General features: G+C 38.9%; 1 protein-coding gene and 1 long non-coding RNA gene across 2 annotated transcripts in view; one reads left to right on the plus strand and one right to left on the minus strand.

Annotated features, from left to right (window-relative positions):
• The window catches only part of RORB (RAR related orphan receptor B), a 137,487-nt gene extending 111,872 nt beyond the window's left edge, over positions 1 to 25,615 (minus strand). Inside the window, exon 1 of the mRNA XM_036403333.2 lies at positions 25,452 to 25,615. Within this exon, the coding sequence (XP_036259226.1) occupies positions 25,452 to 25,458 (7 nt within the window). The 5' untranslated portion in view covers positions 25,459 to 25,615. The remainder of the gene's footprint in view (positions 1 to 25,451) is intronic.
• Positions 25,616 to 26,147: 532 nt separating this feature from the next.
• LOC118698996 (uncharacterized) overlaps positions 26,148 to 27,983 on the plus strand; it is an 86,418-nt gene continuing 84,582 nt past the window's right edge. The window contains exon 1 of the long non-coding RNA XR_004982011.1: positions 26,148 to 26,391. This is a non-coding gene — a long non-coding RNA (uncharacterized LOC118698996). The remainder of the gene's footprint in view (positions 26,392 to 27,983) is intronic.

Raw genomic sequence — 27,983 nt, forward strand, 5'->3', positions numbered from 1 at the left:
CTATAATATTTCCCACAACCTGAGTTGAACAACTTGGTCTCTTTACACCACACCAAGTGTCTAAAACTTTATTTTGGCACAACAAAATTGCTGCAATGGGAACTCTTGTGTCCAAGGAGAGGATAGAGTGGTAGAAAATACATAAACATATATGAATTACCAGTCTGAACCTATTCCTCCATAAAATAGTTCCTGAAGTCAAATGAAACATGCAAGAAACATAAAAGGTATCTGCGTAGCTCTCTTGATGATGGTAATAATTATCACAAGGCAGATTTTCCTATAACAGAGTAAATACTCCAAAGCTAGTAGCCAAAATCCTAAGATTTTAATAAAAATTCTGAGAATTCCCAAAGATGTTTTGACCAATTAAGGAAAGCAATGAGAATTTGAATGTCTATGCAATTGAACTTCAAAGTTTTTAGCATTAAAACTCTGGTAATTACATTTTTGGTTAAAATAAAAGTAACATTTAAAAAACGCCACCAATCTACTGTGGTGAAAACGCATACATTTTGATAGCTTTTCTACATGGTTCTCTTTCAAAATATTAATGGCCTGCAAAAAGGTCTTACTCTGTGCTGCACTGAAGGCAAAAAGAGTAAATGAGCCAAAAATGCAGGGAAAGACTCCAGAGCCTTTTTATGTCTAATGAGCCAAATGTTTGAGACATGATTCTGGGAAAAGTCCCAACAGTTTATTTAGGGCAGTACACTAACATCAAGTAAAGGCAATCAGATATCGGATGACTTCATTGTTTGGTTTGTTTCAGAAATATTATGACAACTTTTTAATTTGGCAAATTCTTATTTCCACCCTGCCTATTACAGTAGGAACCTTCTCTCCTTCCCACAACTTTCCCTCTTCTTTTTGTAATCACTCTTCATTTGTACCAGTGGGTAATATGGTGTGGAGGTAAAGTGGTGACTGCATTCAATTTCAGCTGTTGATGTTAGAATGCCCCAAGGGAAAATCTCCTAGCTACTAAAAGAAACTTAAAAAATACCTTGACCTTGATATAAAAACATGCAGATCTCAGCAAGTTAACAACCAAATGTCCCAGGAGTACAGAAATGGTTACGCCAATTTTACAAAGGAATTAAGCTGAAATATAGCAGGCTAAAGAACATTAGAAAGTGATTCCTGTGCATCTTCTAAACATCCTGCCCAGCACTTCCAATTTCATGAGAAAATTTGGACGCAGTTGGTAAATCAAATACACGTATGAGCAAGAACACAGGCAAAGACTCAAAAAGATGAAAAGATTTTTTTCAGCTGAACTCAGTTACCAACTGCTCACTTACCAGTCACTCACTGACATATGACAAGAATTGGCAAAGTGACCATGATATGATCCAGCAATCTTAAATAACACATTATAAAAAATATCATAGTACACGTACATTAAAAGGTATTGGGAAATTGACTTTTCTTTGTGGAGAATTAGCAGCAAAGATAGCCTTCTTACCAAGTGCAGTTGAGGCATACAAGTAAATACAGCAAACTTTAGTGGCAAAATATTCATTAAAACAAAGCACCAAAAGAAAATTTAGAAATAAAAACAAGGGCAAAGAGGTAATAGAAGTATTAATACACTATTATTACAAAAACTACAGAAAGCTGATGTTTTCCAGACTGGAGGTTCTTACAAAGGGTACTGAACAGAAAATTTTATCATTCAAATACTACGGGCCACTGGAGACATCATGATGTTACTATTTCATGTAGTGACACCAGAATTTGGGACATTTCATAAATCTCTTTTGGTTAGAAAGTCTGTATTTTACCATTATATGTCTGATTGTGTTTTGACTGTTTAGCTGAATTTCCCCAAGAGGAAAGCAACACGACAGAATATCTTTCAAAAAGTAACAAAGAGCAGAGCTAGCTGAGTATGCAGTTCATTAAATTTCTTGTGATTTATTTAGTGAATGTTGCCAACACACAGAAAGAGATGTTATCTGTTAGATGATGCATCATCATAGCTGGAGAGAGACAATTAGGACACAGTTTCCAATAGGTCCATCACAAAAGCACATCTGGGATAAGAGAGGAAACAGAGGTAACTGCTCCTATCCTAGAGTAAAGATCAAAGAAACAGACCAGAGGCCTAGCAGAGCACATTGCATACAAGTTTTACACACAGCAAAGTATTTACTACACGGTTGAGCTCAGTCCTCTCGTCTGAAATGGAAGGTGAAGTGTACTGAGGAAAGGGAAGTTAAGAGAACAGTTACAGGCTTGCACTGGCAGTGCTTGCACTGGCAATGTTGTACAAAATACAGGGCCAGGTTTGCACAGATTATCTCAGTGTTACCACAGCTATGCACAATCTGAACAACAGTCTTAAGCAATGGAAAGCAGTTTTCCTCAGACATTACCTAAGTAACAGCAGAGAAGTGATGACTAAACACAGGCTATGCTGCATACACTGTAAATGGTTCCCAAGAAAGAGGTATCACTGGCAGAGGAAAAAGGCTTGGATTCAAGTTTATTTCAAACCTCATCAAAGTCCAATGTCAGAAACTGCCAGGAACATGCAAAAAACAGCAGAAAATACAAGATTGCTGAAGGGAAAGGACCTAAAATATTGAGACTCGCTGAAGTAACTTGGTAATGCAAGGAAAAGTGTTTGGAGACATACACAGAGATAAGAGAAAATGTAAGGAGTACACAAGCAGAATTCTATATTGCGTTGCTCACTTCTGCATGCAGGGATTGCTCTGAGTATTAAAAGAAAAAGAAGGGAAAACAAAAACAAAAAGAATACAAATTGATTGCAAGGAGTGACACCTTATTTCTTTCAGAAGCAGAATTTTAAACAAAAAACCCCATCTTCAGTCATCTGTGTGGAAGTCAGCTATACGGCTCAAATGACCAGTGCATCTTTGGATACCCTCTTTGTCTTACAATTAGCAAATTGAAAAAGACTGAGTGAATTTAGTCAGAAGTAAGCCAGGAAGATCAAGTTTAGCTAATATAAAAGAATAAATTATTCAATTAGCTACCTAATATTTTAGGAGAAATCACAATTAATCCCCTTGAAATTCTGTGAAATATTTTTATTGTACACAGGCAACAAACTGAGGGACAGAAATAACAGATACTTTGAGATGAAAATAAACATCATTCAGTAATACTTCCTCTATTGTCTCCAATGAATTCGACAGGAACTCTTTGAAGAACAACCTGCTACACAGGATGGCCCATAAATTAAGGTGCATTAACTTAATTTGCTCAACAGCATCTTGGTGATGTGCTAGGACAAGAAATGACCAAGAACCCAATCCTGCTGCTCTTCTACTGACCCACTTCCCCCAGCCAGGCCTGCTGTCAGTGCCAGAGCTACCCACTGGGGACAGCACCATCCCCATGCTGCAGAGCTGCTGCTGGTCCATGCCACTCAGTAGAACACCTGCACCAAGCCTGAGTTTGTGAACTCTGTGATCATGTGGATGCATACACCATACAAAACCGGGAATTTGAAAGATGCCTTGCCTTGTTGCAGTGCACAGAAAAAAAAATTGTGGTAACAAAACACTCCAAATAAAACAAGCCATCCTTATCCATCCTTATTCATTTTTGGGGATGTTTAACATCCCAATTTAATGTTTGGCATTTGAAGCAGTATATTTAGAAGACATTCTCATCATTCCCTTAAAAGTGAATGATGACTTTTTATTTTGATACAAATGTCTTAATTATTGTTTTTAAAAATATTAATACAACTCACCCATTCATGCAAAATATCAGCTGGAGAAAACTATCACAACTTCAGCATTTTCAACAGAATAGTGTTGATTGATACAAGTTGAAAATCCAGACAATTATTTTTACTGCTGCATGGTATGGCAGCTAAAGCCGATATATGTTGAGGAATGAAGACACAGTAATATTCACCTTTATGAGCTCACGGAGGTTTCAAAGATGTTATAAGGGGTCATTAGTATTCTTAGCTTTTCTTCATGTCACTGTTCAGTTTTGGACTACCTGTTATTTAATAAAAGATGGAGGCAAGGTGAAGGTCAAGGGACAATGAGAGAGAGCATGGTTCTTTAGCATTGTCACCAAGCCTCCTTGGGAGGAAGATCTTGGTTCAGTTCCAGACTCAGTAGCTACTTTATCCAGTTAGTTTCCAATCTGGAAAATAGACCCAAGATTTGAGTATGTAATCTGGATGTTCAGTCTTGGTCTCTGCAGTTAAAGGATCATGCTTGCCCTATTTCTGACTCAGTGAATCTTTAAAAGTATTAAAAATGAGAACCATCAGTGGTCAGTATACAGCTTGCTCTGTAAGGTGTATCTTTGTGTATTTATGGATTTGACCCTCCAAAGAGCACAATGCAGAGGAACACTCTCTGCACTGTATGGATTATGCTAAGAGATACAAAGAAAGGCAGAAGAAAATAGGAAGTTTTAATTTCTGCAGAAGCTAAATGTGGAAAGCAAATGTCCTCACATGGCTTAAGGATTCTGCAGCCAAAAAGAGGCTTTTAGTGTCATAATTTTGTAGTTGATCACCTATCATATGTGCAAAACTGAATTTATGATTTGGTGGAGAATAAGTTTTTATAGCATCAGAAAAATATTGGTGAACTTGCACCAGCACAAACTTACCTTCAAAATCAGTAGCATTACAGTGAAATCAGTAATTTCTTTTAATATATTTAACCTTTTTGGAGACAATATGAGCTCAAATGAGCTCAATATGAGACAATATGAGTGTAAACCCACCAAAGAGCTATGTATGTCCATGATAACCACTGACTAATTTTGCAGACACACCATCAATGATGAAAACATTTAAGCAACTTACTTAATCTCATTGGAAAGCCTGAACTGCATGCATGACCTTTGGAGATTCAGGGGTCAAAGCTGCACCAAGGGAAGTACAGGTTGGATACTAGGAAAAAGTTTTGTTTCAGAAAGGGTGATAAAGTACTGGAATGGTCTGCCCAGGGAGGTAGTGGAGTCACCATCCCTGATGTGTTTTTAAAAAAAGACTGGTGCACACACCTTTAAAACAATGTCTTTAAAACAATGCCGTGGTTTAGTTGAGGTGTTAGGGCAAGGCTGGACTTGATGATCTAGAAGGTCTCTTCCAACCAAGTCATTCTATGTGTGTGTGTGTGTGTGTGATTCCGTGGGTTTAGAGAACATGACCATAAAAGCTGAACCTAGTGAAAAGCCCTATTTCTAAGGGCTAGAGCTATAGAGGAGGGGTAATCCATGTACAGGGAGAAAAGCTGACATCTGGAGATTGAAGAGGAAAAAGTAACTGGAAGTGGAGAAGAATGCAGAAACATCAGATGAAAGAACAAGACTAGTGAAAGAGAAATACAAGTCAAAGTAGAAGTAAACTGGAACAGATGGCTGGAATGCTTTATCAGAGGTTGGCAAGAAAACATTTTGGCTCTAATTTGTCCTTTTCACCTTGTTCCTACAAAGTGATGTTTGGGAAGGAGGCCTCAGACACACAAGCTAATGACTTGAGTTCAGCAGAAACAGTAATATTCTCAGCAGAGTCACAGAAGAGAGTGAAAATGGGGAACAAGGACCTCCTGCCTGACTTCAGGCTATGCCTTCCAAATGTACACTCCAGAAACTTTTAATATATCTGTTCCTCTTAACTTTTTCTGCTTAGAATAGGTATCACAAAATCGTCATGAGATGGTGAGAAGCCTCCTAATGACACTTACGCATTGTTGCCAGAATGACTCTGTCTTGAATTTGAACTTCTGAAAAACATTAAGTGAATATTTCTCACAGACACTAGACTTGTAGAATTCACTCCCAATCCCCCAATTTGTTCTTTGTATTTTACTGAGCAGGTGAATATAATATTTGTTGGTGCAGCTGCCTTCTACATGAACCCTAATTTTACTTCTTCAACTTGGTAAGTGCTTGACTGATCTACACACATGAAAAATGGAGCAGAATTTACACCATGCAGCAATGTGAAGGTCAGCATTAAAATAATACCTACATCTGTTAGTAGGGTTCTGACATACACTGCTTTCACACTGCCTATTTGTCCTTAGATGGTCCGAGCATCTCTGTCAATCACAGTTTATTCTACAAGTGTCCCACGGCTCTCCTACCAGGACTGATTCAGTTTGCAAATTTAAGAGAATCTAAGATATTATATAGCACTGTGATGAAAAAGTTAAATCACCAATAATGTTTCTAATCTGCATCTACATTGTCCTGAGAGAATACAGCTGGGAAACTTGCTCTGGGCAGAATTTGTTGCGTGTACTAACTTTGCCTTTAGGCTGTTCCTGAAAACACCACTTCCTCAGCATCCCTAAGCCTGCCAAGGAGCAGTCTTCAAAGTGCTCGCCCCAGACAGCTGCTCCATAGATACACTCCAGAGCGATGCCCAAGAACATCTCTGCTTTTACCACAGACAGTCTTTCCTGGCCTGTCTACAGCTGGTTTCTTGCAAAACTGAAGACAGCTTCCAGAGGAGGATCATTCAAACAGAGTTGCTAGAGACTGAAATGTGTCACAAGGAGAAAGCTGAAAGCTGAGGAAGGGCAAGAGTAATAATGACTTCATATGATTTCCTCCCTCCAAGATGATTACTGTAGGCCAAAAAATCAAGTCAGCTGTATCCATTTGCTGATCTTCACATCACAATTGCTATGAAACACAGACCAGAAGATATCATACCATTTCTACAAGAAAGATAGCAACAATTTTTTAGAGGAGTTCTTAACCTCAGAGATTGAAAGACACTGGATAGCCACAAAAAAGTTATTGACTCTTCAGGGATAGAGATGATACAGAGAATATTTCACTTATATGACAAGAAGAGAAAGTGACTCCACAACATATTTTAGAGCCTTCCTCTCAGGGTCTCTCAGAGCATATCACAGAACATTAACAACAGGCTGAACAGATACATAGAAAAATTCTGTGTGTCATTTGTAGCTACAGCACCCGATCTGACCCCACTTCTGACCTTCTTCTCCACCCTGCTATCTCTCCCATCTTCCTCCATCTTTTCTGAATAAGCAAATAGCCAACTCACAAGACTTTACAGGTTTGACCACTACATCAGCCTGTCCTACTCTAGTGTTTGTTAATCTCATAGTAATTTGGTCTGCCATCACAAAAGAAAAATGATGTTTATCCTTTCCTCCTGTCTGTGCGTAAGTAGAGGAAAGATGGTATTGGGCATTCCAGACAAGATATGACCAACACAACCTTTAAAAATATTTCCCTAGTACAACCAGTCTGGTGATGAGCTAGACAATAAACATATAGGCTGGGAACACTGCAATAATCCTTAAGGCGTTAGAAGAGTTAGCATGTAATGCTTTTTTGGCAGGGAATTGTCCTGGTGGTTTTTTCACCAGTCCAGTGTTTTTTTCATCCAGACTTAGTGTCTGGAAAAGAAACCTTTATTCTTAAACTGAAGCGAGACATATCTTTCTTTAATGACAATGGGGTTTTTTTAGTATTTACTAATGGGTTTTTTTTAGGATTTACTAGTATTTACTAACAGGATTTTTTTTGTATTAATTGTTCTGGACACAGAGGTACAATTAATTTAACAGTCTTGCAGAAGACCATAGCGGAAGACATTTATTTTGCTATTGCCCATTTTCTGCTACTGTCCATTTCTCACCTTATGGTCTTGGTGGCCTCAGCCTCATTTTTCAGGTTTTGAATATCATAGCACTACACAATGTGCCATAAACATATTCCTTCTCCAATACTTTGAGCAGCTTTCAGAAAAAAACCCTGAAACAGCAAAACCAAAACAGATGTTTAAGGAAAAGCAGTTTTTTTGTTTACCTTTTCCTTTTTTGACATTGAGAAGAGTTGTAGTGAGTCTTTACCTACAGACTGAACAAGGAGAAACAAAGTACTTGATCCTCATCAATAATAAGCTTTATTGGCCCTTGCTGAGTGTTAAGTGAATACATCATCCTCTCTCCTGATTTAATGTCCTGGTAATTTGGCTTAAAATTCCCCACACTGCTCTATGACAAACCCCTTTGGTGCTACTGAGTTTTGCTGACATCCAAAGGGTTATGTGAAATCCACATGGGGGGCCAAGAAGACAATGGAGGAACCTCCTAATGGATGGACAATGGCATTAAATGAGACAGTAAAGATGATATGGAGTGGATCATGGGGGTTTGTATGGAGCACCAGCTTTGGGTAGCATTGTGATGATCTCAGTGGAGATGCTTGGAAAGATAATGAATTAAGTATTCACCCTGATGGTACCCCAGAGACCATCTCTGGCAAGTAGGAGTGAAAGACAACAAACCTCAGGAATTCGTTAGGAGAACTAAAGCTATTTGGACATGGTTACTTAAAAATGGACACACAGCATCCATCTCTTTCTCTGCTGAGTGAAAGAACGTTCTTTGCATTTGGAGAGAACTTGGTGAAAAAGGAAGATCTTGAACGCAATATAATAATAAAGACATTATAAAAAAATAAAACAATGCTCTACAGAAATCTCTACAGTAATATTGGCAAATTAAAGGAAACTACAGAACTGCATTCTGGCAACAGAGATCAGAGTACAAATTGTAATAAATTTTGCACTGCTGTGGAAAACCTTGCACAACCTGCTCACTCTGTATGATCTTACTGCTTCTTTCTTCAGTAATGTTTCTCCACAGAAAGACTAAATAATAGGTTTAGGCCTATCCATTATCAGAATTTGAATGAAAACACTAGTGGAGTGTAATTCTGACAAGCAGAATTCTGTATCACCTCTGAAAAACTTATGTTAAGAGAGTATTGAGGCATAGAACCAGAGACACATTTCTAAACATGAAATAAATGGCTAAATCCTGGCTTACCTGCCCACAAACATGATGCACAATAGTGAAGTATTTACATTTTGATAGTGCAAGATAGCTGCATGTTTGCATGCTGACAAAAGCTCTCCTCCAATCTCTGCTTCAGATTGTGTAACTAATTTAATTTGGTTAAGATAGCATAACTAACCAGACTTTTATCAAATGACACCACACCAAAACCTGCTTTTGTCACTTCTGTTTTTCCAGCCATAACATAGCACATGTAGTTCTAATTCAATTTCCTTTTCACAGATTTTGAGTTCCCCCTAACTCCTAAATACAAAAAAAACAGACTTAAAAAATTATTTTAGAATGGCAAGGCAATATGTTAATCCCAAAGCTTCTCGATTATTCTTAGTTTTTGCTTAAGATGTAATACTTCCAATCAGATCCCAAAATGTTTTTGAAAATGTCAAATACGCTTCCTTCTTTGGCAGAAGAGAGCATTGGCACAGCGTCTTTGAGGGATTCCTAATCATACTGTAGATTAAGATGGGATTTTCTGTTGGTTCATGTTCAGTTGTTTTTCTCCTCAACCCAACACAGAGGGGATAAAATCTATTTTGAAAATGAAGGGAAAAAAAAAATCAATGCAAACACTAGCTTCCCCTGCAAGTTGATGCATACAAGAGAAAACAGAAACAGCTCAAGTATTTGTTTAACTTTTTTTCTAAGATACCCAGAGTGAATTTACTACAGAAAACCCTATGGAATCAAGCTGCTGCACAGCACAGCTCTTGAAGCCTTTCCTTTTACTGCTGGAGCTGACCAGCCAGAGAAACCAGCTGTATGTCCAGATCTTTAATTGAAATCTGCTGCTGAGGGGAATTGCTCTGTGCTTTCAGCTGGTTCAAATGGGGCTGCCTAGCAACTGCAGAAACAAGTTTCAGCAAGACGGGATGACACAAGCCATGACCGCCTTTGTGGGAACAAGTTTGTTGAAGTGGTATTTACTAGTGAGACCTCCTCAGACAAGGAACAAGAAGCAAGTCAAAATCGGATGATAAATAAAGTATAAATATGACTATATGAATAATATGCATTTTTAAATGCCTGGTTTTGAGCTGACTCAAATAAGCTTTCCATATGCTGTTGACAAACCTATGTTTTATTTATCAAATACACTTTGACAGGAATGTCAATGCTAAGTATCAACCTGCAGGACAACTGGATTAGCAATAAAAGTACCAATAAAACCTCAAGTTATATCAACTAATGAGACATGCAATTAATCTAATTTTAACCAAAATTGTATCATCTCATCTGTCTAACTCTGAACATCAAAGCAGTATTTCTGTGTTGATAGCTGAATGCTACATTACTCCAAAGCAAACTTCCCCCACATCTGAATTTTTCATATTCTACTTCTGAAATAGCCACAAGGCACATTTGTAGAGTGGTAAAATTGAGAGCTGATGTCAATACTCAGGGGGTAAAGGGTCATGCTGGGTAAGATTCATGGGGGTACATGAACATACGATACAACTTCATTCATGATGAAAATATACTTGCAAGCTACAGGAAAAAAATTATGCAAAAACATCATGATAACTCTAATTCAAGGGGGCCAAAGATGAACTTTGCAAAATTATCTGCTAAATGAACGTAAAACCATTCTGAACTCTCAAACAGAGAAGCTGCTCAAATAAAGGAGTAAGAAATGTCATACTCTGAAGTTTTGAGACTCCTGAGAATAAAATTCTGCCATGCTCAAAGAATTAGATTCAATATGTGCTTCTAACAGTACGACTTAGTAAAAAAATAATATTTTTAGAAGCAAAATTATTTGTTACATTTGTCTTTAATGGTTTTCTACTTGTCATTTAAGAATAATTAAGGCACTGCTCTGCTACAATACACCTTTATACCATCTCGTCATTATCACAAACAGATAATGAAACAGTATCTAAAAATGAAACCAATATAATGTCTAAAGTTCAGCCCCCCTTTAGCAGAAAGTCCAAATCAGGAGCATTTCTTTTAAAGGATTTACAGAAGAAACTACAATACCAATATTTGTGGTGCAAACTCGCATCTTTGTTCTGCTCTCTCTTGCCCACTCTCTTTTTGAATTTGCTATAAAAGCTAAATTAGGTCTCAGGGGCACTGCACTACTAAACAAAGATCTCTTCTAGCCCATTGTGATGGAAGTAAATGTACTCAGGAGGGAGATGTACTGAGAGGCTAAAGAGTCTTCCCCAAATTCTCTCTCTTTTGCATGGAACTCTTTATCCCACTTCACAATATCACTCCCACCGAGTCATACACTTGCCCCTCCTGCTTCTAGTCTTATCTCTTTCTCAGATACGTAGCCACATGAATGTACTAAACTGGAGTAAATGTTTTTTTGGCAAACTTTGCTAAGCTATTTCAAAAGTTACATGATTCTTTTTATATAGGTATTGAAAAATAACTCTTTTCTAATACTTACTCTTTCAGAACTGAGACAGCTATTTGAAGCAGATATATTCACATTCAAATCTCAGCCCTATTATGATTTAATAACAACTCAGTTCTGCTCTCCTAGTGCTGTCCTGACTGCTACTGTCAGTAATAACAAACTAAGTTTCTAAGTTTTCAGTTCTAATACTTCTTCAGCTTCACTACCATATGATCTTAAATTGCAGACATACTTGTAATATACCTCTCTGTGAAGGATCCCAGCTTGCACTGGGTGGGAAAAGAAAAACAAAACAAAACTCAACCAAAACTTGAGCTGTATAATCCATTTCCTCCTCAGTTATGAAAACAAACAAATTATTTAAAATTTTAAAATATCAAAGTACTCCAAAAGCAAAAAGCCAAGACTGTTGCATTGAGCTGACAATTTATTACACACCCTCATATATGCCATGTGAAATTTGGCATTAAAGATTTTAACACAGACTAGTGGATACCACTTCTACTGGACACTTAGAACAGTTTGTTCATGCATATTTAAAAGAATAATAAAAATAAAAATAAAAAGCAAAGTAATTTTTCATCCAACAGAAAAATAAAAACTGTTTCAGAATTACTGATTTAATCCTTGGCTACACATAATACTAAAGAAAAACTTCATTTTTCAGCTCTGTTTTCTATCTGTGAAACCTTAGAAGTTTGTGGTATGTCTATATTTAAATACTTTTGACAGAAAAGTCCTGGTAAACTAAAGATGTCCTAAGATCACTTATGAGATGTACATAATAAAACAGAGACTCTCATGTTTCTGTATTAGTTTGCAAAGCTTATTGTAACACACAGGATTCTCTCTACTTTTTGCAAATCTACTGCTTCTGTCGTTCCTGCTGTTCCCTTTTAGTATGTCTGGTCAGTTCTTCAGAGTTTTTCCTAAAATTTGTGCATTTTGTAAGAGCAGAGTCAAATTCAGTGCCTAACCACAAGAACGAAATGGAGATATTTTATGTATTTGTTACATAATACTATGCTTTATTCACAAATCTTACTTCAGAAGCAAAACTCTTCTACCAAGTACAGCCATTTAAAATTAATGGTAGACACAGACTGTATACAGATTACACATGAAGGTTCAACACCAGGTCAGCAGCGACTGACCAAAATAAAAATGCCATGGCACTCGGTGGCCTGCATGAAGTAAGCTGGTGGTGTCAGTCCAATCCTCAATGGACTTAGTTCATTAGAAAGGAAAAACAAACCCCACCACATAGCACTAATTGGCACCCCTGTTGTCACTGTCAGCGGCTAGGCCAAGGTTACAACAGCCTCAGGAAAAGGGTCCTTCAAGGTCACTGTGGAGGCACAATAGGGAAGTGGCACGGGAGACAGCCAGCTCCAGCGCCATGGGCAGCTCAGCTCCCTGACCTGCACTAGGGCTGCACCAAACATCAGCCTGACAAGGACTTTGCACACCAGCCACCCTACCCATGCAAATATCTGCATGGCACAAACCCCTTCAGGAATAGATCCTAAACCTCTGCAGGGTACAGATCTGGCACCTTTTCAGTTAAAGAATACAGCATGTGTGAAGGTACTTAAGAGCAAAATGCCTGGGAAAGTTCTAATTGAACTGGCTGACAAAATTTCTTTGTACAAAAGGCTTCTGCTTGTTTTCCTTAATGTATAAGATGCTGACCATATCTGCAACAGAAGGGGAACTATCATTTGTCACATCAGTAGAAACCATCATGCAGAACAAAGCAAATTAAATAACATAACTCAGTAATTTTTCTTGGTTTTCTTGTATATGAATAGTTGCTAAATGCCACTACAGAAAGCATTAATGAGCGTGTGTGTAGTTATGGAGTACACTGGTATGGAGACTCATCTTCAGTCTGCCTTTCTAATGACTCTAATGAATGATGTGGAAGGATCATGTTCCAAGCTCACATCAATAGTTCAACACCTCTTATTCTATTGAGTCTGCTTGTATGCCTGTTAGAGAAGCAGGTCACAACATTAACAACCACAAAGACCAGAAGAATGTGAAACGTACTGAGAAGTAGCCAGTAATCAGAGAGCAGTGGAGATGGAATTTAAATGAATGCAACACAAAAAATCTAAAAAGGTTAACTGCAATAAAACCCCAAAGCATACATTGTAACATAAACATAATAAACATACATTGTAACAACTGTTTAGCTCTAAGAGAAAAAATCTGATATATGGCATTTTATTTTCATTTTTCAATCTTCATTAGAAACCAAAAATATGTAGCTATTAAAGAAAAATTTGTATACTTGGATGTGCATATATCTCGTACTGTAAATGTTTTGCTGAATTCACGTCATGGGAAAATAATATCACCTAGTTTTTAAGAGACTGATTAACACCATAAATGTATCAAAATACCCCCTATACCCTCACAAAATAAGAAACATTTACATACAAACATCTAAAATCCAAAGCCTTTTCATTTAACTTCCTGAGCAGCATGTAAAATATTAATTGTTTAGTGTTCCTTAAAATATCAACAGTCAGGCTTTAGACACATACAAAAATAGCCCTAATCCTTTCACTCCTTTCCTTAGGAGTGAAATGTAACTCCTAAACAACTCATTATTTCTGACAGTAAACTAAGAGTTCATCTTTTGTCTTGGTTCCACAGTGAAACATATAAAAAATGCTATTTTGGACATTATGAAAAATCACAATATGCATTTAACAGCATTTGTTTCCTGGAATTATTGTATACTGCTGCTCATTTGTGCCCAGAAGACAATGCAGGCTAACACTGGCTCAAAATCAGATGCATTCCTAAACATTTCAGTAATAGCACAAAGACTCTGAGACATCTACCCTCCTCTAGCTCAACTGATCCTGTGAGAGGATGAAATAGATGTTAACGGATGACAGCTTGGCATTCTGCCTGTTTTATGCTTAGGACTTACAGAAAATTCCAGGAGGGATGTGGGAAATCAAGAGATTTCATATAAATGTACCTCCTACACTTTCAGTGTAGTTTTCTGAAAATTGAGATCTTTTTCTTTTTGGTCATGGAGATTTCTGCAATTGTTGTAATAAGCTCTGTGGGGCTGCTATAGAAAGAAAAGTTAGTCAAGGGCATATTCTTAAGAATCACCCTGGTCTTGGAGGATTTGAGAGCATTTCAAGAGCATTCTCCATGTCTCTTTTTCTTTTGAGCATGGAGAGAAGATCAGAAGATGTTTTTTCTGTTTTACAAAAAATATTATGCTACAATCAGATATGACACTATTCCTTTATCACCATGTATTTCCAGCATCTCCAAAAGCTAAAATCTATGTAACAAATCTGTGGTTTTTTTTAAAAAAAACCAATAGCACAAAACCAACCAAACTAACCACTCAAAATCACCAAAACCACTACAAAACAATCAAAACCACCAACCAAACAATGCCCCCAACCAAATAACAACAACAACAAAAAAACCAACCAAAATCTCCCACATTCCTACCCCCAAAACACCACATAAACAAAATAAACCCAACAAAAAAAATTGAAAGATACCAGCATATTATCTTACCAGACAGAAGAAAGAACAGGTGCTGGCAAGCAAGAAGCAATAGGGAAGCAGAGATTCAACTCTTGAGCACCTCATCTATTTCCAAGGCTACAAGCATAAAAATGTCATAGAAGTACCTCATGGAGATGTAACCCGGCCAAGATTTAACAAACCTCTTATTTCTTTGTAGCAGGAAATCCCAAGCAAAGTAACCAAATGAAAGAAAATGTTAGAAGGAACAACTGTAACACACAGGGACATATGATATATAATTTAGGGAACCAATTATACATTCTCTAACAAGTGAATGAATTTCAGTTGCAAGTACCTTTCTGATTGTACAGCTTTTCAACAAAAGTGACTGAAAAAAAATCAGAAAGAGGAACAGAAAAAATGATATAAAGATAGGGAAAAAAAATCTAACCAAACCTAATTTGATTTGATACAGAGATTAAAATGATTAGTTTTGGATGTATTTTGCAAATGACATTTCAATTTCACAATAGGTAACTTGGCTGAAGTGCAGTGAATGCCAAGCTTGTTCAGACAGCTTACATAACTGTATATGTGATGCCCTGACTTACAGCACTCCTCAGTAGCGGAGCTCTGGATATACACAGTGAAATGAATGGAAGTGGATGTCTAATGTTAGCATTTAGCTGAATACCAAATAGTTTGAAGTCCCATTACAACAAATTTACATGCTTAAATAATAATAGTAATAGAAAGTAATAATAATAGTTATAGTTAATAATAGTAGTCAATAGTTAATAATAATAGTAATAGAAAGTAGCACAATGAATACATTTATATTGCATATTTGTTCTTTTCTTTATTTTTCTTCTCTTTTTCCGTTACTTACACTTCTCTCTTTTCTTTCTTATTTCCAATAGCAGGCCCACTGTAGTTAACTCCACCTGCAATGAGTGGAAATTGAAAAAGTCCAGCACTTTGTAGTACAGGACTGTTCACATCAAAACCCCTTCCATCTCCTCACTCTTCTGTTTTATGTTGTTCTTTTCCTTTACATTTCCACTTACTTCTTGAACATAACTCTATTTCAAAACAGCACCAACAACTCAGTTTGTTGTTTATACGAATTCACCATCCTTTTTTTCCTCCCTATTTTGTCTTGCTCCTGATTAAATCCCCTCTTAAAAGCATACATTTCTCTCTGTCAGTTTTATGATGCAGCTGGTACAATATTTTTCTCCCCAGTTCTGTTGAAGCCTGAAAATGGCTTGCTGCAAAAGGTCTTAGTTAATGTGTTCTGTTTTAATGGCACTTCCACTAGAGTTCTTAGGAATGCTGATTTAGAGCACATCTTGTCCAATCATATTTCAAAAAAAAAAAATGGAATTTTGGCAAATGCAAATCAATGATAGACAAAGAAAGTGCCTTTCACATAGGCACCTGAATTAGGACAGCACAAGTTCTCTTCCCTCTTATCCACTGAACTCAAAACTGATTAGTTCCCCCATTTTCTAAAAACCAGTGGGCTGTAAACAACCAATGAGAACATACTGCACCTTGATTTTTACATAAGGCATCCCAGCAAAGTCTATAGGGAATTCTATTTCAAAGACATACAGTTCTGCAGTGATAGATTTCACTCAGTTGATGCAATTTACTGTAGTATACATTTGCTTGAAATATTATCACATATAAACAGTTTCTCAGAAAAAAAATTTGTGTGGTTATTGTCACTTCTCTAAATGTTAGAGTGAATATTGCATGCAATACCTTTTTTCTGTTCTTTTAATAATATATGAATTACTAATTAAATTATGCCTAAATTATGGAGATTACTAGATACCTTTGAAGTTTTATTTTTAATACTGTAACAGCTGCTATAGCACTGGTAATGCCTTTCTTATCCACCAGTTCTGAATAAGGAGTTTATTTTCATAAGCATGTAGAGTTGCTTTACAAATTGTAGTGGAACATGATGTTGACATTCTTCAAGCCATGGAATAATCTGTAGTTTAAATTACTCTCAGTGGATGTTAATCAACCATATTTTGCCTCCACTGACATTGTTATTTTAATCTTTCTCTTTATTCCAACTACTCATGTGAGAGTTGATATAAACTGAATTTTCAAGAATTGGCTATGGCTACAAGGAAACTAGCATTCTAAATAAAATACATAGATTTCTGAATGAGAAAATTCTGTGGAAGTGTTGCTAATTCTTTACTTTTTTCAATGCAATATTAATTTTAAGTGCTATTGTCCCAGTAATCTAGTGAATATATCTAAAAAAAAGACTTCTGGTGCAGTACTGCGTACATCCTACCTATAGTATAATAAATATTAGAGGTTTCCCTACATTAAACAAAAGAGTTAAGCTGGTATTTCTTGCATCACCTTTCCATTTCCATATGCATTCCTATAGAGAGAGTGGTTTATGGAATTAAAAGGAGAAGTCTGGCTTGCTGACAGGCACTTCCAATGATAGTACATGTACAGCTTATATAATACACTGAAAGAAAACAATAACAGGTTTAATATAACTTCCTGAACAAACTAAATTAATTTCTCCTTGTCCACCAGTGGAACTCTTTCCAAAATAAAGTGTCTTTTCTTCACAAAGATGATATCAATGTATGGCTTTGTGCCTTATTAACACACATCTCCTCTAATGCCATTACTTCCTTGTGCCACTAGACTGTGCTGCATTTGTTTATATTTGTGCTGCCACTGCATTTGAGTATCCAGCCTCAATTCTTGTGCATGGTCTCTCAGTTTATTCCAGTTACTTTCAGTTCATCACAATTAATTACCAAATACAGTTAATTGTACAAATATTGTACAAAGCCTCTCAAACAATGTGCACTGAAGTAAGCAATGCTTTTCATAGCCAGCTGATGCTTCATTCTTCCAGACTGACAAATATGAAAAGAAACAACAGAGCACCTGTTTCACTACTCAGCCAGGACCTGAAATGTAATATTTATTTTCATTTTCCATCTTTTTAGAAAAGCAAAATCAGTGCTGCACTGCTGGCATGCACAAATAATCAAGGAAAAATTTGCTAGCAGGGAAGTCTTAGGATTTCCGAAATGAACTTCTGTGGCAGGCTCTCAAATCAAAAAAGCTGACTCAAAAAAATTTACCCTCACCTAGTAAAACTAGATGTATTTTCCAAGAAGGAAAGAGAAGATAACACACATCAATGTCCCTAAACAACACTTTTAATGAAAATATGGTCCTTAATTTTGTTATAGTTCACCTATAGTAAAATCCCCAAACTGTCCTTCCCCAAAAGATCCTTATTTCTAATAAATGTTCTGGAAAAATATTTGCTGAACAGTTCTCAGTCTTCTAGCTAAGAGATACATGCCACCAACTTTGGACTGAGACTATAGCTTCAAAATATCTCTGAAACTTTCAATGTGTAATGCACACTAAATAATCTAACCTTTGAAAACTATGCAGGTGCATAAAGCCTATCACTCTTTACCTCCTGTTGTAGTGGGAATAATAATTTAAGACTTGCTTATTCATTAGCAGCTTTGTCTTTACTTTTTACATTTGAAGTTTATTTTAGGAGAACCATAATTTCACCCGAGACCAACAAAATGCAATATGCTACCCACTTGACAGCTCATTATTTTGACAGTAGACCGAACTGCAATTTAATTTTTTTGCCTTCTTTTGATCTGTTTTTCCCCCATGAATGTCTTCACTAAAAAAAACCCAACAAACAAACAAACAACCCCCCCCCCACAAAACAAAGAGAAGAAACAAAAAAAAAACCAAAAAAAACCCAACAACTGAAACTTGTAACAAATAGACTGCTTGTAAAGATGTTTTTCCTCTAAAGGATTGCTTCAGAGGAGGGGAGAAAATTAAATGTAATGGGAATGCATGTCTTGTTCAGAAGTGTCACTCTGAAGGATAACCTCACTTATGAATATCATGGATTAATGAACCAGAAATATAACTCCTAAAAAGAATAATTTTGTTATGGAAGGAGTTTGCTTGTTCAGGAAACCTAAGTGACCATGGGTAATAAACACAAATCACTTACATGTGAAATCACCTGAGGAATATCTGTAAGTAGACAGACTTTTATAGACTGACTTTGTAACAATCATCGAAATTGCCCTTAAAATTGTATTGCTCTTTAGCCATACTAAAAATTTATTACCCTATCTAGCATATTCATGCATAAATACAATACAAATATATGTATTTTCTTAATCGTTACTTAAAGATCTTTCCAATCTTTGCTTGGCCACTATTTACTAGCAACAGCACAGCAATGAGCATGAGCATAACAAATAAACCAAGTAGTTTGTTGGTAATTGGCAGAAAAACAATGTTTTTGAATACTTTTTATGTGTCAGCTTCAGCAGAGAAAACATGTATCATATTTACAAACACTTCTTTCCAGCATATATAGCAAACAGCTGTATTCAAACACTGAAGAACAGCAGACAGTGACAACTGGAAGGTGATTTTACTGAAAATTCAGAGCAAGAAGACTTTTTCTAATTTGGCATGCTTCTTATGATATCAGTTCCCTGTGGCCTTTATAATCATTCATGCTGCTTACAACCTCAAATCATTGGGTGTCCAAGGGACACAGAACAAGCAGTCTTAAATTCAGCTTGCCTTATTACTGTGAATAGTCCCATAAAACCTAACTGAACTACTCACATATAGAAGACCCATGACAACTCTTCATAAATGAGTTTGTCTGTCAAACAAGCATAATTACTTGATGCTTACTCTTGAATAAGTATGTGTTTTTAAATGGCCATGATCCAGATAAACATAAATTTACATTTTAAAAAGTTATTGCATTTTTGTGCAGCAGTAAGTGTAGATCCTCCACAAAAATTGTATACATGCATTTTAATTGGCAATTCATCAAAATAATTCACAATTAACAGCAAAGTAACAACATTTATGTCAAGCTAAATTAGTGTATATACTTGTAACAGAGGCAGAAACAGCTGTTAGTCTGTTTGCATAAACTTCCAGCAGAATGTGTCTGGCAAAGTTAAGCACGAACATTTCTGCCTCATAAAAAATAGTTCCAAGACTGAAAAAATGTAGAGGGCCAAATGTCTCATTAATAGGACCACTCAAGTGAGTAATCATTGTTCAGTCAAACAAGGACCAGGCCATCACAGCTGTACTGTATTCTCAATCCTGTGCATAAATTAGAGTTTTTAATATGCTCATGAAACCAATATTAGAAACAAACAGAGAAATGGCACAATCCAAAAGGCACCTTCTGTCTGCCACCCCCAGTGACACTGTACTATGTTTTATTCTCCAAGCTGCACTGCAGACTTTGCCAGACTGCATACAGAATCAGAAGAAAAAACAACATTGAACTTTTTTAAACACAGAGCACAAAGAACAACATTTTGACATCTACAGCTAGTCTATGAAAGTCATTATGGAAAGCCCCAACTGTGCTAAATGTACAAAGCTGTTAAAATTACTGTTTAAAGAAACTGATTTTAAATTCAAATGTATCAGTTTTTTAAAATTTACACTTTGATTTAAGTTGATATAACAGGTTTATTAGCAAGCTCAACAGCAAGTGATTGAAGACAGAACTTAGAACTGTAAAAAAATGTACGACCACTAACACACTACTGTTATCTCATGACTGTGTAGCAATGCTCAGACTTTCTTATCTTTCTCAATTATTTCAGTTTTGAAACTGGAGCAGCTAATATATTTAGCACAATTTACCATAGATGTAACACCTGTGATTTTCCTCATTAAAAGCAAAATTGATTGGTTCATGGGTTGAAAGGGCAGTGTATGGACTACAAAACAGCTAGTTAATATAACCATTATACTGCTGTACTGATAAAGCTCATTTCTATTCACCAGATGATTAGTTCAATCAATATTTACTCCTGTGTGCATCTTCAGCTACAAAGCACACATTCTTCAATTTTGCAGTGCAGACCCTAATTTCTGGGAACTCATTGCACCACTTGTGAGGTAGAAATTTTTTGGATAACTTGGGAATCTTTCACCCCTTTGAACTGTTTTCCTGTTATAGGTAACCGGTGTGCACACTATGGCAGACTCTGGGTCCCGAAATTGTTTAATAAGACTCAGTACTGTTGAAGGTATACCTTACCCACACATTTTTGAGGATGCAAATGTCACTATGATATACAGCCATACCTCCCATAGACCCCAAAGGCCTTTCACAAATTATCACAAGTGCATTTTAAACAGGAATTATGACTTCCAGAATTCTTGTCTACTCAGAACATTTTTTTCCCTGATAGATTCACTCCTCAAATGCCAAAAATAGTTTTTAACCATAATACACAATTTAAATGACCTCTACTACTGCACTGTCAAATTAAAAAAATCACACCAACTTACTGCTCGCCACTGGATTTGGAAAAGACCAACAGTGGAAGTCAGATATTTTCCATACCACAAAAACAAAAATTATTCTCAGCCAGTGTACATAGTATTTTTGCAGTTTTTAAATTAACTGTCACTAGACTTCCATCTATGAAAAACAAATGTAACTTTAAAAAATAATTATATGCTGAAAAAATTCTTATAAAATATCTATTTGCTATCAAATCATATACTTATCTATTGATGAACTTTCATTATAGATTCTCCTTTGATCCCTAATATGAATGGAAGATACCACATGGAGTATAAGTACGATCCAATGCAAAGCAAAAGTATTGTTGAGGTAATAATGGGCACTCATGCTTTCCCTTCTACTTTTGTTCCTTCTGCAGGGGTGTCACTGTTTATTGACTAAATACAGGTGTATTTTTTATTACATGACACAGTTTATTAGTGACTCACAATTTTCAAAGCATTTACTGATATTTATTAAATTTTACCTGAGAACACCTAACACCAGAAACTTGTGCTTTATCACATATCAAGGAGTCCCCATGAAGTCAAATAACATTATTCAATTAAGGAGTTGCTAAATGCACTACACTGTGATGACAAACTGGTTTTACAAAGGTAGGGTAAGGTCCCAAGTCCTTCCTTTAAATACTCAATGCAATCAATGAATTTTAGAATACTAATGTTACATATTGCAAATAGAGACATATTTACTTTTCCTGGAATAAATTGCAAAATAATTTTCCTTTGAAGTTAATGAGTCTATAAAGATTCCTTGCACTCATCTACTCAATTAAGGAGAACTTCTAAGTGAGCCAGTCTCTTTATATGCGTTACTTAATAAGCTCACTTAGAAATACTGCATATAGAATTTGTCTGAGCACTTTTATAATTTCTTACAAATATTTCAGTCATGCTAAGAAAATGGAGTAACTACATAACATCATGCAACATGCATTATTGCTCATCCTGACACCAACAAGAAAAAACTACACAGAAAATTCACTTAAATAACTTGGCTTCAGGGAGTTGTGGTGGTCCTTTTCTTTAGATGTAACAAAAAAAGCTTTTAGTAAGATTTCCAACTAAAAGTTTAAATATTACTTTTGTAATAAGTGAAGTACTTGGGTACTAATGTCACTTTCACAACTTAAAGAGATACAATCACAAAATTGACTTTTGTATGTGTACGAGTCGCATGTTCCCAGAGTAAAAGTAGATATTTTGACACTTTTTTTGTCACAGTTAACCTTCCACATTTGTGTAACAGCTGCATTATATACAGAACTAACTTTTAACAGCTTTAAACTTTACAAATAATTTTAGTAAGAAATAAACTACAAAGAAAAATATAAGTCTTGTTTTTCAGTTAAATAGCACAATTATTTTAGTGCGTTTTCTGTTCTCTTTTTCTAAAAAATACACTGAATTACACATTCTATGTTCTTAACTCCCTCACAGGATGTTGCCAGGAATGGAACAGATGGAAGGAAGACTGTGATGAACACTCAAGGTAAATTTCTTCTACACCTATGTTTGCCTCTATAAAATACCGGTATAAAAGTCATCAACTCCAAAAAAAATCCATTTTCCATTCAGAGGGAAATATCCGGACCTACCATATCAACAAATGCTCAGTGCCCTGTATATTGTTCTGCTACAATTCAGTATTGCTACATATACTTAATGGGATTGAAATCAAGGTTTGAAGTGCAGAAAATTATTATTTTGGATGGAACATGACCAATGACGGTAACAACCACTGAAAACATTAGCTTGGCTTCCACAGGATGGGATAACTGACAGTCTATGTGACTCTCCAGTGCTCTGGGATTCAGCAGAAAATAGCCAGGTTAGGTATTTTCAGGCACTTTTTGGTCTCTATCTCCAATGTGGAGCAGTAATGAACCACAGCAGCCCCTGTACATCCCACATCCCAGGTATGCTGTGTCAACTGCGCCAACCGCAGCTTGGAAGGATCACAGCTCAGCTGGGAAAGTTTGGGGGAAGAGCTTACATGCTCAAGACTGAGCGCTTCCTCCTTCACAACCACAAACACAGTTGAAAACAACTACATCCATACCAGAAGGCTCACAGCTCTCTAAAAGCATCAGTCCATGGGAGCTCACAATCTGTGAACTGTGACACTCATTTATTTCCATTATTTGGAAAGCCACAAAGACAGATGCTCAATTAATGTGTAATGCTCCTTTTTAATTGAGGTGGTATGAAGCACTGCTCTGGCCTTGACACACACCTGTTGCAAAACTTCACTTTACTGATCTCTTGCACATGAGTTTCAAATAAGAATGAAAGCTGCCTGTTTGTTTTTCTCCTCCATCCCCCCCAGCCCTTTTTTCCCCACCTGTAAATTCCCTATTGAGTAAACATAAATACAATGCAAATACTAATTTGCATTCTAGGGGCAGAGCTGCACCTCTTCACATTGGCTGACAGCACAGCTAAAGGGGTGGCAGAGGTGGTTAAGGAGCTGGGGCAGATCCCGCAGGAGATGTAACCAGATGTGCAGCAAGATCTGCCTCCCTATCCCTGCCCAGCACAGCTAGACCACCCCGGGCCTTGTTTAGAAGGAAAGCATCTGAGGAGAGGGAGGACATTACTCATCACCCTTGTACAGGCCACCTCAGGGCAGGGGAGGAGAGGCATGGGAGCCACAGCTTGCGAGGATGACCTGCCCACAGAAAGGGGAGTTGGGGCTCCTGACCAGGGGTCACTAGATGGGCATATTTTTAAAAACAGCCCCTGAGACAATGACCGGCTTTACTCAAATTGGAAGCACTCTGGTGCGCAGAAAAAGAAAGAAGGAAAAAACCCAAACCAAAACCACAAACAATACCAAAACCCACACAAACCTCATACTCAAACAAATAGAAAATCTCCAACCCAAGCTGCAAAGCTGCAACAGGGGCCACTTTACAGAATTGAGTGTTTTCCCTTGTTTCCTGTTGCTCTTAAGAAAAACAAACACCGTTTAGCAAGTTCTTGCCAGATGCCCCACAACCAACACCCTAACAAAGAACGCTGGGGGAAAAGAAGGTCTTTTTAAGTCGATCTGTGCCAATGTCATAGCTACAATTCTTTTAAAGCCAATTACACACGTGTGATTTGTTAGTGCTGTTAACACATGCTGTTACAGGACATGACATCAAACAAGCTGAAATTCTAGCTAGAAGTTCTTTACAGTACGTGTGTGTCCCATCTTTAAACAGAAGATCAAGAAATCTGCATGCAGTGCCGCTGTCAACCCCGAGCACGTCCCACTTCCCATAAACCCTTCTCCTCTGTTCCAGTACCCTGGTAGAGACTACTTTTTGTCCCTTTTACCATGCCATGGGTGAGGCAAGCAACCGCCCTGCCAAACTGGGTGATAAAGGGTAAGGTGGAAGATGGGGGCGGAGGAGCTGTGTAAACTCCGCGGACGCCCGAGGCTCGCAAGGGTTGTTCTTGCCCCGGTGCTGGTGCTCGTCCAGCCCGAGGGATGGGGCCCAGGGGAGTCTGGTCCTGGGAGACAGGGAAACAACGCATTCCCATGTCCTCCGCAGCCCTACACACCCACCCGGATACCCTGCGTGCCAGCACGCAGCCTCTTTCCATCCCCACCGGACACCGGCAGCTCTCCATGCCTGAGGGTGTCCCGTCGGTGACGATATTCTGTTCTCCGGCGGGACCCTCACCTGCGGCTGCAAGCCCCGGAGGAATCTCTCCCGCCCTCCACGATCGGGCTGCGCAGGCAGGACAGGCTCAGGACCTGAAGAGACCTGCGGGCACGGGGAAGGGGTTTCCGGGCAGCGCAACCCTTGTCGCCCAATTAGCAACCCATGAGGAATGGGGGCCTCCAGACGACGTGCCGGTTGGGGAACAAAGTCGACATAACTTTTTGGGAGAAAAGGGGAAGCTCTCCGTGCTGGCAACGACCCGGGACCAAGCGGCAGCATGTTCCGCCGTACGGGACACCTGCCGCGCCCCGCGGGCAGCTGCAGGTGGGGACCTCACGGCACAGACACTGCCAAACCCCTGAGCCTCCCTCCTGCCGGCCCTTTTGCCACGAGCCAGGGCGGCGCTGGGCTCCCCGGGACGCGAGGGCTGTCCGCCCACCATCCGCCCCGGAGCCTCCTCGGTCTGGGTCGCGGCCCCCGCGGGTGCAGGAATCCCACCATCAGTAGCCACCCGGGGGGTGGGCATGATCCATCAACTTTCTCCCTCGGACCCTCTTCCCTAGTACGAAACCTCTTCTCCAGCCCGTTCACCAGCATCTTTCCCAAAAGAGTGCCGCCCGCCGGCCCGCTTACCTCGCATGGTGTTGGTTCCCCGCTCCGCGCAGTCATGAAGCTAGGAGCCCAGGAACCGCACCGCACAAATCCCGTCTCAACAGCCGCGAAGGTGGCAGCGGCCGCAGCTCCGCTCCGCCGGGAAAACCATACCTCCGGGGCGGCTCCGCGGGGCGCGGCTCCGCGGGCTCTCCGCCGCCGGGCGCGCTGCTCCGGGGCGGCCGCCCCGCGACTGCCCGCGGCGGAGCCTCTGCGGGGGGCGCCGGGCGGCCGAGCGGCGGCGAGGGGCTGAGCAGGGGAGGAGGAAAGGAGTTACGTTAGAAAAAAACAGGAAAAACACGCGGAGGCAGAAGAGAGGGGGGTGCCGCGTGGATGGCAGAGCATGTGCGCTTTCACATGACAACGGCGCCCCTCAGCAGCTCCCCGGTGCGGATTTCCACTGCGCAGCCACAGCAACGCACGGAGCGAAAATGAGACCCAGTGAGAAAGCGGCAAAGAGGCTTATAGCGGGGGGTGGGCGGTGCCGCCGCCGCCGCCCCGCCCGCTGTCAGCGCCGCCGCCAATCGCCGCGGCCCGCCCGGCTCCGCCGCCGCGGGTGGCCCCGGGTGCCGCCGCCGCCGCCGCCGCCGCCGCCGCCGCCGCCGCCGCCTGGCCCGGCCCGGCCCGGCCCGGCCCGGCCCGGCCCGGCAGCGCGGGCTCCGCGCCGCAACTTGCGCTCGCCCTGGGAGCGCCGGCGGGTCCTGCCCGGCAGGCGAGGCTGGGCGTGGTGGTGCAAGGGATGGGACCGGCGTGCAGAGCTCTGGAGCTTGCGGAGGAAGGCAGCGGGCGTAGAGAATCACCCCTTGTGGCGTTGTTAGTGAGGAGGTGGTGTCTGCGGGGAGAAAGGCGAAGGCGCTCGGTCACCACGGTGTGACCCTCATCGGAAAACTTCATTTTCCAACGGGAATGGGAAAGTTTGGTGGTGAGTCATTTTCTCATTAAAGAGGGAATCTGGACGTCGAAAGCAATTTGTCTTCCGGTGTAAGACTAGCAGAAGGTTCTGCAGAAACCGGTGTGTTTCTGCGGCCAGCAGGATTTTCACGACTCACAACTTTCCCCCTGATTAACTGATAGACAAACTGATGTTTGTCCCCCAAAAACCAAAAACTCAAACAAACAACCCCCCCCCCCAAACAAACAAAAGAAACAAAAAAGGCAACAAAACCCACCCAAACAAACAAAAAGAATATGGGATCTTTTAAATTACTGTTTTGTTTTGGGTTTTTTCCTGTGTGATAGATCATGGAACACAATCGAAGCTCAGTAACACATTTTAAAAACAGGTCCCTATTATCAAGGTTTACAGTTCCTAGCTCTAAGCCTAAAATGAAAAAAAAAAAAGCCTCTGCTTTAACTAAAATGTAAATGGTAACAAAGATACTATATCGATATCATAAATCAAAATGGATACATAGTTCATACTGTTTAATTACGTTTGGACATAACAAAATAGATTTATTTGTTACTACATGAATTATCAGACTAAGTTCTATTAGGTCTCTTTTGCAAGAGGTCATAGGTATGATGTCTTTTGCTGTCTTATGACTTATTGTAGGAAGGATACAAAGTGAAGTGCCCACTGTTAGTGCAAAGCGGCAAAGCTTTATTCTTGGGCAACAAGGTTACAGGGTTTAGAGGAAGCAAGTTCGTGTGGCTAGCCTGTTTCAAACACCTGTTTGAATTGCAACTGAAAAAGACATGAAAGAATCAACTCTGCGGTATTGCAAATGTCTAAATTTACTTGACCATGGTGAATTTTAACTGCATTCGCTGTAGTGAAGACAGGGTCAGTTAAAAAAATTCAAATTCTTAATTCCTAAGATATTAGATGGTATTTGTATTCCTCACTATTGTATTTATGCAATTTATATACTGCATGCAAAGTTGTTAGGACCTCATCCAGAAACTTTTACCAATTACTTGGCTTTTAGTCTACTTATATCAGCACACCTTTCAGTAACAGTTACATGCTCTCCATCTTTTCACTTCACAAGACGTGGAATTTACAGTGGCATGTTTTCTTTTTAATTGGAATTTTAGCAGATGTGGCTGGTGGCATTTAGGCTTGCCTCCAGGATTCTCTTCTATGGATTTTCCCACAAACCATCTCCTCAATCTGTTCCTCCTGTTCAAAAGTTTCTGAAGTAATTGCAATAAAACAACTCTTACACATCACTTTGCAAAGCATGTTAGGAAGTCTCATCTCATAATAGGTATCATTTATCTGGTATCTAATATGAAATTTAGTGAATAGTGCTTATGGCCCTTACAAAAGCAACTAGGAGAGATAGCAGAGATTCCATCTACTTCTAATACTTGTTGTATTAGAACCAGAACATTTTTTTTCCCTACTGGAGATTCATCTAGCAGCAGGAACAAAAGACAGGTGGATTTCAAGAGGAGGCATGCACTCTCTTTTTGTATTGTCAAGACATCTTGTTCTTAATTATACCAAAATGATTTTTAGATTTATTTGTTTTCAAGCTGCATCTTAACACCAATCAAAACTTTATT

Source organism: Molothrus ater, chromosome Z (genome assembly GCF_012460135.2).
Source record: "Molothrus ater isolate BHLD 08-10-18 breed brown headed cowbird chromosome Z, BPBGC_Mater_1.1, whole genome shotgun sequence".
Lineage (NCBI taxonomy): Eukaryota > Metazoa > Chordata > Aves > Passeriformes > Icteridae > Molothrus > Molothrus ater.